Raw genomic sequence first — 13,070 nt, 5'->3', positions numbered from 1 at the left:
CGGGAAATATTGAGAAATATTTAAGAATACAGACTAATCCAGAGGCAGGTCTGTTTCAAACTTGACAAATAAAAACTTTGGAGTTTAGAAATGTTTGTGAAATCCATTTTTAATTGTTTGGACCTTTCTGAGACAAACAAGTTAGTCACTCATAGCATCAGGTTTGACTTTGAATGGTGTAAGCCGGGGTGGGCAAAATGTGGCCCGCAGGCCAGATGCGGCCCGCCAGGCTATTCTATCCAGCCCGCAGGGCCCCTAAAAAATTTAGAAAATTAATATTTATCTGCTCCTGGCTGCCTGTCATGTGGCCCTTGATGGCTTGCCAAAACTTAGTATGTAGCCCTCTGCCCAAAATAGTTGCCTACCCCTGGACTACAATCAGTAAGGGGAAAGGTGCACCATGATGATGTAGTTACAGTGTAAACCTGCTCTTTACAGGACTGTGAATTCTTAGATTCCAGTGAATTGTCTCACTCTGAACAGTCTTAGAAGAACAGTCCCAGGACCTTACCTGGAGCCTGTCACCCACCTAAAATTGGGTGCTTGATAGGGAGGGGTGTTTTGTGGAGGAGTTGATGGGTTCCTTACTCATATCTACCTCAACGTTGTTGCATCTGTTTTTCCTTATGTGACTGAACTGAGGCAGACGGATCAATTTTAAGTAAAATTGAGGAGTGTTATTTGGATACAGAGAATTTTCCTAAGAGGGTAGTCTCCTTCCAGCAGGAAAAACAGTGGATTTAACTTATCGTTATTCTCATGGCTTTCATGTAACAGGTGGGGAACTGCCCAATAACTTTCCTCTCCCAAGTGCATCTACCAGCTGTCTGTCCTCAGTTTTTAATCCATGATGAGAGGTACAGTTTAAGCCGAACAGAACTTAAAATTGGCTGCTTAAAGGCTCAACCCTACCAGTTAAGAGCAAAAGTTTATTATGGAGACCAGTTGGTTGTTGAAGGACTCCAGTCGAGGTCTAAGAGCTATGCCCAGCCTCCTTGTTTCATTCTGGCATACTGATACTCAAGGACGGCAGCCTGGACCTCATTTCTTATGTGGCTTTAAATGACTATATCAGAGTAACTGAGGCTGCACAGCTGTGACAAAATGGTAATTCCAATCTAATTACAATTTTGCATTGATCTGTACTTAACACACTTGTGCACACACATTGGGATTTCAGTTCTTGATCACTTGCAAATGGAAGTTGGTCATGCTTAAAGGTAATTTATTTTAAAATAACTATTGGATCAGCTTAAGAGAACCTCTAACTCCTTCTGCTTCAAATGATCTTGTTTCAGTGCTGATTTCTCTCAATGCATGCTTTATGCTTAAATTTTGGTTTTCTGCCGGTGTTAATTGCTTCTGTTAGATACAGCCAGCCAAGTGATGAATATCAAAGACCTAGATTCTGCTTTCAGTTACTTCTGTAAAATTGCTCTAGACTTCAACCAGTGTGAGTGGAGCTATTGCAGATTTACATCTGTGTAACTGAGCTCATACTTATTGTGTCTTGTATTGTCATAGGAATGCATATATTGATTTAAATGAAGTTTGGTAATTCCGCAGTCAAGACTTTTGTCCTTAATTGATATTGATTCAAGATCACCATGCTTCCTTTTACTAATTCTCAGGTTCTCTTTTCTTTTTGATCTACAGGACTGTGTGCAGTTAAACCAGTACAAGCTACAAACTGAAATTGGCAAGGTATTTTATTATTTATTATTCATTTAACATGAATTTATTAAATTAAATTATTATTAATTTAACATTTATTAACAGTAGCAGCCAACAGCTTCATTGTTCTGTGCACTGTACCCCCCATGTCCCCTCCACCCTCACCCCCATCCCACACATAATCCCTGCTCTGGAGATCCTGCAGCCTTTATTTTCTTCTCACCTGTTACTTTTTTCTATTTTCCTCTAGATCAATGTAGAACGACTTCCTCTGAAGTCTAAATTTATTTTCCTTCCAACGAAAGTAATTGAGCTGACTCCCTTCCAGGTTGTTTCTTGCCAAATGTAACACGAAGGACCTTAATGTATTTTCTTGCCAAATGTAACACGAAGGACCTTAACGTATTAGTATAACCAACTAGAAAAGAAAGGTAAAGGCAGGCATTTGTTCTGCATCAGGACTAGTTTAGTTTTTATTTTCATGTAGAAGTTGCTGATTTAATTCCATTCTGTATTTAAAGGACTCTTAAGTGCTTCCAGAGAGATTTGGTGGAAGTTATTTAAAGGTCTGAATTGGTGAACAGTTAAGACACCTGCATGATTGGACCCCTGCCATAGCTGCAGATGGGTTGATAGACTGCTGTTTTCTGGAAGCTGGACCTGCTGTTCCCAGCTCTGTACTTCAGTTGAAGTGACTACACCTGCTGCTGCACAGTTCCATTGAAAGGGATTTTTAGCCCCAACCCCTCTACAGATCAGACTCTTAACTGTACAGAATGGGGTCTCCTTGCTTACAGACTAACTCTGTGGATTAGTTAAAGGATCCAGGTTAGCAAGCGTCAGGCTTTAAGAAGAGAGGTGTCTTCTGATCATACTGTGACTTTACTCTGCAGCTAGCCTAGGGTAGGGTGATGACTGATGGACATTAAAGCATACACATGCTTGATCTCCAGCCTCTTTTCTGTGATGAAACTACAACATTTGCCTCCTTGCTCTTCCTGGGCACACGGTGAATAGCGACAGAGAGGATGGCAGCTAATTTCTGTTGGAATCACTTTCCTGTTGGTATATAATTGTATATGCCATAGCAGTACTGTGTCCTAGCTGGCAGGTTCCTGCACACACCCACTGCACCTTCTCCTGCCGGTATGTCCCAAACCTGCAAATACATCAAAGGGGCTGCTCCAGGATCTCTCTCTGCACCTGTTCTTGAGACCTCAGCCTCTGGTATGTTTGTGACCTGCAGCTGGGGATGACCCTGAAGGGGCCTCCCTGGCATATTTCTGGTTTTGGAGTGTGTGTGCAGGAGCTGGTGGGTAGGGCATGCTTAGGAATGACTTAACTGAGGCATACTGTTGGTGTAGTGTAGATATACCCAGAATGCATGTGCTAAGATGAATAGTGTAAGACTACCATAGATGGAGAGTCCTGGAGACCCTTGCTAATTCTGCTTCACTTCCTCAGACTTGAAAAGTCTCATGCATGGCTAGCCTCCGAGAGGGCTTTGCACAGAACGTTTATGCCAGAGAGAGCCTAACTCAAAGCCCGAATGACATGCATTATCCTAACCCTAGTGAATAAAAGGCAGGTTCACTACTAGAAGCTTATTTCACGAGTTAAAAAGGATTGTTTGGATCTGTCCATTTGCTTCTGCCCGTTACATTTTTAGGACGCGGCAGGAAATGCAGAACTGGTTCGAGGATCTTCCATTGCTCCAGCGTGTTTGGAATCTGTGAATTCAGCTTTGGGTCCTGCCTCCATTTAAAGCTAAAAGAAATCTCATAAAATGAATGGAAATTGCATGTGCAGTGAGAACCGTAGTGTGCGCATGTGTGTGTGCGCACGCACACGTGCATGGAAGGGAAGGTTAGAGGAGGGGTTATAATTGTATTTTTATGTCTCTGTTGTAAAACCTTGAGTGTTTAATATAAAATGAACACCTAGGTAGAATTCTCGCAGGCCCTACCTGATCCTTGAGGCTAACTTTTGCTCTATTTTGATGGCTTATGTGGAACTAAAGGATTATCAGGGGCTTTCTGCACCGGGGAGAATCTCACTTCTGTTTTTCTATTTTATCACATTAAACAATTCACGTTGGGCCAGACCCAAAGCCCAGTGAAATCCCACTCCCACTGACTTCAGCCCTCTCAGACTGCGAGTCAGATCCTATTCCACCTTGTAGGCGACCTAGTGAATATAGACCCATAAGGGTGATTTTGTTCCACTCTGCTTCAGTCTTAAAAAACAGCTAATGTGAAAGGATAAGTTCTTCTTTGGCTTACTCCTGTTTGTGACTTCTTAGTAAGGCTGAGATGATGGGCTCTTACAGAAGTAGTCATGTTAATATTTTTTCAGGGACTTAAGCAGGGTAAAAAAGGTTCATACTTAGGTGCCTAATGGGTGGACTAGGATCGGCCTTTCGGGCTTCATTCCAGCTCTTATTAAAGTCAAAAGAAATGCACCTAATACTTTAAACAGCCCTTACTGTGGTCCTTATTCAACAGGTATCTGAGAGGAATCTCGTTATAGTTTAATGTCTTGGCCGTGTAAAATTTATGGTGTTGTCACAAAGCCAGGTGAAATCCAGTGAGGTTGCCTGAGTTTTGCTTTGAGCTCTTATCCCAGCTGGCACGCTCCACACGACTTTAGCTCTGGTCTTTAAATGAACCGCACCTGACCGGGCAGTGAAAAACAGCGAGTTACACAAGCTGACGAGAGAATCTGCACAGTGCAGTAAAAATGGTGCCGGGCATGACTTTGTGGATGGGGGTTGGGTGGATTGATGAGCACATAAAAGCACATGCGCACCTGACTTTGAAATGTAATTTCCCTCAGTGCTCAGCTTATAATAGAAATTATGACCTTGGCTCAGGGCATTTTCTGAGGATTAATAATCAAGAGGAGTTAATGGCCTGAGGCACTGCTCTTTTGAGATGGTTATTAATCTGTGGGAAATGCTCCATGCCTCCAATATTATTGTCCAAATGGAAGAGCCGCCAAAAAAGAAAGACCTTGTCCCTAACACTGCAAATGACCATGAAAAGGAGAGAGAGCCCCTCTCCTTTCCCTCCCTCCCAGTGTGCAGGTCTCTGATCCATCAGACTTCCCTTTTGTAGGTGAAGGCAAGTGGGCACTGGGTAGTGTGCAGTGTGCCGTCACCTGGAGTGTTTTCTCAAGGCCATGGAGGGAGGTAGTTTTTTTTATTTTTTCTCTCCCAAGGCCAAACATTTGGAGCATTGAGCAGCAGGCAGACAAAGCAGAGCAGCTGAGCTGACTGTGTAATTTGTGTTTATTTATAGGGTTCCTATGGTGTTGTGAAGCTGGCCTACAATGAGAGTGATGACAAGTATTATGTAAGTGCTGCTCTCCCTTTGTCACTGGATGCTGTTGATGCTTCTGATTCCCTTTCACATCCGGGAGACCTCCTCTCTGCCTTGCTTTTTTCTTCTTCCCCCTCCCCCCCCCCCCTTCTTCCAGGAGCAAACCTCCCTGAGGGCCATGTGACTACATTTTTGGGGGGTGTGATATGCAGAGATGAGTCATGTGAGCAAATCTGTTTGGATGTGTTATATAACCAGCAAGCACAGGGGATGAAAGTTTCAAGGAAGAGGCAGGCAAGTTTGGTGCCAAGCCAACTTGACATTTTTTAGATATGCAACAGGTCACCTGAAATTCTAGGCACGTTCATGGCAATACTTACTTAGCACACGCTGTGATCCCAGCGGATCTGCTCAGACGAGAACAGGCAACTGAGTGCTGGACCCAGCACAAGCTACCCTGTGCACTTTTCTGTGTTGATACTGCATTTGTGTGACCTCCCTCTACCTCCTGCATGGCCTGTTCTTTTAGTCCTGTTTAAGCAGCACACATTTAGCTGTAGTGGACTAATGCGGAGAGCATCAAACACACAAAACAACAGCAGACTCCCTATGCCCGAAGGAGGATGTTTGTGCCTGAAAACTCGCAAAGAACATTTTTTCCAACTATTCAGGGGGTCTAATAAAAGTTATCACATTTACACAAAGAACTTCGAGAGCGTTGAACCGGGTTATATCACAGTTCTGTCACTGCATTACTGGGTGACCTTGTGTGTCACTGTTGGGAAGATGCAGATGATAAAGCTGCTCTCCTTTACAATGTTCTGAGATCTGTGGGTGAAAAGTGCTATAGCACAGCTAAATGTTGTAAGGAAAATTATAATAATAAAATGGACTCTAGATCTTGTGGTCGTGAGCTTTCTAGCCAAGCCTGTAAGAAAATACTGGTAAACACCAATTGGTCTGTCGTGTCACTAAGACATGCAGGTCTCTGAAAACCCTTCTATTTAGGAAAGTATTAAAGCACACAGCTGCTTTCCTGAGTGGAGGCTATAATCTTAGGACTTCCACATGAAGATGATTGTTTGCATAGAAAAGGCTCCATCTGTACAGCTTGGCCAAACCAAAAATTTTCTTTCCTGACTTGTGGATTTACGACTGACTTTTTTTAGCCTAACTATTAACATCTTGAGCTGAGATGATAATACCCTGATGGTATTTCCAGATGGCATGAAACAGCCTAAGAAATATGATGGATGGAAGAATTGAGATGGAGTTTGGAAAGGTACCCTGAATCTGTCCAAGTAATGGAACTGCACATCTGTCCCCACCTTTCACTTTCTGTGCTGACTCACCCTGTTCACTGGAGTGTTTGCCGTTCCCACTGTTTTTCTGCTTTCAACTCTGGCCTCCAGACTCACCCTGCCCTCTGGTGACAAGTTGGATAGAAGCTGCTTGACACTTAAGGTGCTGTTCTGCTGAAGGCAGCAGCATCAACAAAAGTCACAGACATCTCCTGGTAAGACCGTGGCTCTACCTGAGGATGCAAAGCCCAGAGCATTTCCAAATGAATTCTGGTTGAAGTGGATTTTTCTTCAGGAATTTTTCATTTTATTTTTGAAAATGGCTTTACGTTAGTGGCTGCTTAGTGGTGGTCACAGAAAATGCAGAAAGACTCCGTTTCATCCCAGCTATGCAAGCCGAGACTCAGAGCGCTTTGGTTCTCAATGATCCAGATGTGCATGTGTGTGCACATGTGCACGTGAGGCTGAGGGGGACTTTTTTGACTTTTTAAAACCTTTTATTCTAAATAGAAAAATTAAAAATTAAAGGTAAAAGTACAACAAATGTGCAGTCCTCCCAGGGGCTGAGCATAAAGCACTTGTGAGTAACAAAACCACCTTAGCTTCAAAAATTGAATCCTCCTCCTCTGCAATACCCTTCATGGGGTGACACACGTAGGACTAATTGTCTGTCTTGCACCTTGCAGGGGGCATGTCACTTCCCCACGTGCTGCCCCCCAGCATTGTCCAGCATGAAAAAACTGGCCCACTTTTTGTTGGACGCCTGGATGGTTCCCATATGTTGCCTTCATCTTCAAGTGACTGCAGTTAATGTTGCAAAGGAGGAGCATAGAGAAGGAGCTTTGCTATACTTTTGGTCCATCCTTTTCAGAACCGTAGAGCATACTGCTATCCAGGCAGGAATTTTTACTTGCCTGTGGATGCTTCGATGCAGTGCTAGTGCAGCCAGATAAGAAGCATTTCCCTCCTTCACCCTGCTGTATAAACATCTGCAAACTCTCTTACTTCTGATTGTCAGTACCAGTATTTTCCAGCATGACAAGTTGTGATGGAGAGACCTCCAGATTTCCAAGGTGTTGAAATACCCTGGAATTTGACAGATCTTTAAAAGCTGAAGAGAAATAGTAGCAAATTGCATAATTAGCTAATGGTTGCTTAGCTCCCCACGTTTCCTTGCGCATTTGACTGACATGCTGCTTTTAATACTGAGATAAATTCCATGTTGTTCTGCTTATCACTGCTGTCTGAAACCATGTTATAACAATACATTTGACAAAAGCTGTCAGGCAGCCAATGGGGAAATCTAATGCAAATGTGTAGCACCAGCAATTACTAGAAGCAATTCTGATTTTGACAATTGGGAGAGGGTTTTTTTTGTTTCTTTTGAAAGATTATGCTCTTCTTTTTTTGTCGTCACGTTGAAAAGCAACAAGAAACAATTGGAGAAAATTAGCCCTTGAGTGGCCTGGAATGGCAAGTAGTATGTAACTATTTCACACCTACAGTAGTTCAGCATGAGGAATGGCTGCTTCCTACATTTAAAGGAAGCTTGGTGAGAAAAAAGGACAGCAGTTATTTTTAAGGCACAGCACTGTGTTTGCATCACAAGAGCCTATGCAATATAAAATCCCAGTGTGCAAGCCTCTGTGTGATTATTGCTGAAGGAGGGGACAAGGTGCATTTTTCTGACTAATGGGGAATTTTAGGCACCAACAGACTGATCCAGTTCTTCTTAAAACTAGTGGGAAGGCTCTCATTACTTTGATGAATTTTGGATCTGGCCTCAAATTAGGGATATTCTGTATTTTCCCCTATATGTCACTCATCTTACTTTCAAAGAGGCTTTCTTTACTCAAGAAGAGGAATAAGTACAGAAAGTGCTGCTGAAACAAAACTTGGAGCCTAGAGCCTTGTCAATCAGTCTAGCTTCAGGGAAGTCAGCGAAGCTGTGGCAGTTTCTTCTGGCTGATATTCTGGCCCCTGGTATGGATGGGCAAGGTGATGGCCTACACTACAGCATGAGAGACTCAGCCTGGGATCTTCAGCCTCAAGGATCTAACCTGCTGAAATTAGTGGGAAAAATCCTACTGAGTGTGGGGTCAGGCTTAACAATATATAGACCCCTGACACTTGAAATGACTCCCTGATGGCTATGCATCGCACTGGGGGTATACAGGACTCTACCCATCAGCCCTCACAGCTGGAAATTGTCATGATATGATCTGTGATTGGGTGGGGCGTAGAGTTTTAAGTGCTTTTTAAAAGAAAAAAAAATGAAAAGCAGAGGCAAATATCTACCTGGGGAGAGCTAGTTGGGAGTGATTTTACTGCTGGAATTTGATTCAGAAATGTCTCAGGCTATGTCTCTTGCCCATTCTTGGTCACCAAATCAGCTTGCCAAGGCAAGTGATTGCGATGAACAAATTCTGTGCCACTTCTGGGGAAGAAAAAATCACATGTCTCTTATGTCCCTGCAGCTTCTTGAGGGAGATGCTAAAGATGGGATTTCTTCAGGAGTTGCAGCCCAAACTCCTTCCCTCGCAGTAGATGATGGGGGCAAGGGCATAGGCGGGTGTCAGGCTCCTCCGGTACGGGTGTTGCCAGCAGTAGTGGCGCAAGAAGGATTGGCAGATACAAAGACACTGATATGACAAACTGCTCGGCCTTAGTGGCGTCAAATGCATGGAAGTAAAGATGGCTTCCACTTTGCTATTTGCCCAAAAAGGGTTTAGCAACGTTTTCCGCTTTCTGTGGGGCTCTGATTTCATTTATTGGTGTCTTCATGGGATGTCATTCCCAAATAAGGCAGAAAAGGGGGGTGGGGGAAGAAATTAAGACTTACTGGATGTAGAAAGTGAGAATTTTTTGGCATTACCAACTGAATGTTTAATCACATCTGGGTGCAGAATTTAATTATTGTTGCTGGGGTGATGGTAGTTGCTGTTGCCACAGTTCAAGTCATAATGTACAGGCCACCAGCCCAGTTACCTAGTGTGATCCTGTTGATTGCCCCTTCCCACTCCAACTAAGAGAAGCTTTAACTGCCAGCAGGATCCGGGCTCCAGAAGTCATGCCTAGATCTGACCTTAAGAGCTGCTGTGTCACTGCTTGGGAAAATCCATCAGCAAGGTACTGAAAGTATTCAGTATCAGAAAGGTTTTATTTGGATAATGAGCTTGGCTTGGGAAGAGCGACAGGTTGGTTCTTCTGTGAATGCATTCATTGCCTCAGGAACAGCTTTGCTCAAACCTGGGAAGGAAGAGATCATTGCCAGGTCACTACTGCATTGCCCTCATTATGCACAGTGACAATACAGTGTGGCAAGGTTTGCCTGACTAAGGTTCCCTCTAATTAAAACCTGACTTTGTTGTTTATTCCTGTCTCTGTCTTGAGATAATGAAAAGGCTTGTGCTTGTTCTGCAAGATGCGGCGTGAGTCCACCTCGCATTTGGATTTCCAAACAGGGCTGCTGCAATCCAGCTACTTTGCATTGCACGGGTGACACAAAGGGGCTAGAAACCTATTACAGCTCTGCACCTGGGGATTTTTCTCAGTGTTAAGCAGCCAGACAAAGAACTGATGTGTCAAGCTCTTATATCACAGGCCCCTGGGGGTGTAGTAGAGGAAGCTGTTGCAGGTTCATATGACTTTTAATCGCTTTGCAATACCCGTACAGCTGGACCATCATACAGCCAGTCACAGTGTCTTCTAAGGAGTGAACAGCTGAAATGGCAACTTCTCACTTCCCTCACTGAATGAAACCATGGATTTACCACTTTGTACAAATTGTGCTACGCTTAATCTTTGGGTACGGTGTGCTGAAAAAGTCTCTCCTTTGCCAGTCTGTTCCCAAAATGTGTAAGACACAGAGCGGTAGCTCTCATTAATTAACTGAGATGAGGGCTCCACTTGTTGAGAAATGTTGACACTTACCATTTTCTCCAATAAAATGTAGCAAACTTCTCTTTTTTTTTTTCCCTTTTTGTTTCGAACTTCAAAAAAGTGTCCAGTTTTAGGGGGAGGATGAAAATAAAAGAACCTTCCACATGCTGTGTGAATCTAAATGAAATTGTGACACTGTATTTGAATTTTTCATAGATATAATTTTTTTTATTTTTTTTTTTTACATTTTTTTCTTGTAGGTTTTTTGTGGGGGAGAGTAGGGCGGGAAATGGGAGAAGTATATAAAATGTGTACCCTCCAGTCCTGAGTCCTCCTTCAAAGGGCCCATTGTGGGTGTTGTGTCGGAAGCCTTGCCACCTAAGGACTAATATCACAATTATCACAGGCTCATATCCCACAGACTCCTCAATCATTCAGCCATCAATAGGAACCAATATCAGGCAAGGCAGTGTGTACAGGAAAGACCAGAAATCCCTAGTCTCCATCACCCAATGCTTCCATTTTCAGTAGATGCCCCTGAAATTATTAAATGGGATTGAAAATGGTTATAGTCCAAGCAAGATTCTTTTCTGTTATACCACTATGAAGCCACAGTAACTACTGATTTTGGTAAAGTTACTCCAGTTGTATGTTCATATGACTAAGGTCTGAATCTGGACCTTAGATTGTACAAGAGACATTGAAAATTGGAGAGTTATATTTTTACTGACAAAAATAGCTAGCAAGAAGCCTGCTGGGACAGTGCCACCGGTCTGCTCTTGCCTGTGTCGGCCACAAGTAATGTGCAGTAGAGCCTTCTTTCGCTTTTATTAGTGTAAAATTAACCTGCATTGCATGTGTTTTACGGGAGCCCTTGGGTGATTATAGTTTGCTAGGGTCACTCTAATGAAGATTATAGATATGGATGCTTGTTTAATAGAAGCAAATAACTCATCCCAAAAAGCCCTTTAGACCACAGAAAATTTCTCTGAGCAGAGTATAACAGGAGCTGGTTTCTCATTAAATATTTATTCCTTGAGTCTTTAGGGATACTTGGAGTAGCCATTACAAAATTATTTAATGCAGCAAAATGCACAGAGTCCCAAAGATTCAATTTATTATATTCAGGTTGCCCTTGCCATTATATTAAGGCCACAGGGATGGGAGAAAAATTACCGACAGCCACCCTCTCGCATCAAATACTTTGGCTCCAAATGATCATGTGGTGGTGCAACGTGAAAATGTACATGGATGGAAGAATGGCAGCACGTGGCTAGCTTGTGTAGATCTGTGCTTTCGTTTTTATTGTATCTTGCAGTATCTCTGTGAGCTGGGTCACTCGGCCTCAGCTATTGTCATGATAGGTACCCTAGGAAAACCGTGGGCCTGGTTTTCAGTTAGACATAAGTCCCTTTATGCCATTCTAGGGCAGAAACGGCCTTCTGAGAATGTCCTTTTTCCTAGCATAGTGCTAGAGGTGGCCTTGCTGTCACCCCTGATGGGGATCGTGGAATGAGGGGATGTCCAGAGCATGGCTAAGAGCATACTGCACCTTAACTGTTTTCCTTCTGAGAGTCCCTGGGAGCCTCAGGAAACAAAGCCTAGGACTGCACCCCTGCACTGTTCTAACTAATACTAGGGGCTGAGCTGGTTCTTGAATACAGAGTGCACAAAGGTAGCTGAAATCCTTCTTCCTTTTCTTCAAGACCCTGGTCTAAATGTAGGAACAGAGTTACAAGAATCAGGCCCCTTCTTACTTGTCTGATTAAGGCCCATTGAAAAGTTTTATTAAAAAGTTGGTAATATTGGCCTTTATATACATCTAAAGAGAAGTCATTCCTTCTTTCTTTATGTGTTAGGTGTTCCTAAGATATCTGTCAGTAGTTATGCTTGCTCTTCCCCTGGATTAACAGGAGAAACCCTAGAGTCGGACCGGCATTTGAACCGAGGTTAAAAGATTTCGCACATGCTACAAGGTCAGAGCAATGATGATGACTCTCAGTATCATGGCTTTTTGTTTTGCTTTAACATTGTCATTTTTTTCTTCCCTCAGGCTATGAAAGTCCTCTCCAAAAAGAAGCTATTGAAGCAGTATGGATTTCCACGTAAGTGCCATGCATTTAGAGGTTATGGGCAAACTTTACAGGCATTACCTATTGTCCTTACTTGGGCAGAACTCCCCGGGAGTTAAGTAGAAACATTTCCTTGGGTAAAGACTACAGAACTGCCCTTGTTTCAGACCTGCTTGGTTGGTCAGTGGGAATAGGCAAACTGGATTAGCTATAAGGACGGATACAAACCATTTCCCAAAACATAAAATCCACCCATCACTGTTCCTTTGTGACCACTGGCCCACAACAGTTTGCTTCCTCGGGTGGTAGAACAGTGGCCTGAGAGCAAGACAAAGTCCTAGGCTGTGCACCTGTACAATATTTAGGACCATCTCTAGAGAGTCTGGTTAATACCTTTCCTTGAACAGATTGAACCAAACAGGCATTCAGGCATAACGCCCTTGTGTACATGAAAACAAGACACAGAAACTAACCTGTAAGGAGAAACTATTTTGAATCTGTTACAGGCTCTGGAACTACACCTTAGTTTTCCAGCAAGCTGACTCCTCTTTGTGGCACACACACAGATACAATACAGAATGAGGGGTTATGTTCAGGATCTGAAGGTGCAAAGGGGCAAAGACCACAGTATCCAAGATGTGGAGCGTTTCTGAACACTTGGTCCTGCCTGTGCACGCTTGAACCATCCTGAGCGTTCCAGCTTTGAGGGTAGCTTATCACTGAAGACAGTTTCATAGATTTCATAGACATTAGGGCTGGAAGGGACCTCGGGAGATCATCGAGTCCAGCCCCCTGCCCAGAGGGCAGGAAGTCAGCTGGGG

The 13,070-nt window shown here is 43.3% G+C and overlaps 1 protein-coding gene across 1 annotated transcript in view; it reads left to right on the top strand.

Annotated features, from left to right (window-relative positions):
- The window catches only part of LOC109317024 (calcium/calmodulin-dependent protein kinase kinase 1-like), a 60,925-nt gene that overhangs the window by 33,648 nt on the left and 14,207 nt on the right, over positions 1–13,070 (top strand). Inside the window, exons 2-4 of the mRNA XM_019545446.1 lie at positions 1,657–1,704; positions 4,974–5,027; positions 12,231–12,282. Coding sequence (XP_019400991.1) covers positions 1,657–1,704; positions 4,974–5,027; positions 12,231–12,282 — 154 coding nt within the window. The remainder of the gene's footprint in view (positions 1–1,656; positions 1,705–4,973; positions 5,028–12,230; positions 12,283–13,070) is intronic.

Source organism: Crocodylus porosus, unplaced genomic scaffold, assembly GCF_001723895.1.
Source record: "Crocodylus porosus isolate Cpor-Errol unplaced genomic scaffold, CroPor_comp1, whole genome shotgun sequence".
Taxonomy (NCBI): domain Eukaryota; kingdom Metazoa; phylum Chordata; order Crocodylia; family Crocodylidae; genus Crocodylus; species Crocodylus porosus.
The sequence above is the reverse complement of the archived record's forward strand: the minus strand, read 5'-3'. Positions and strand labels throughout refer to the sequence as shown.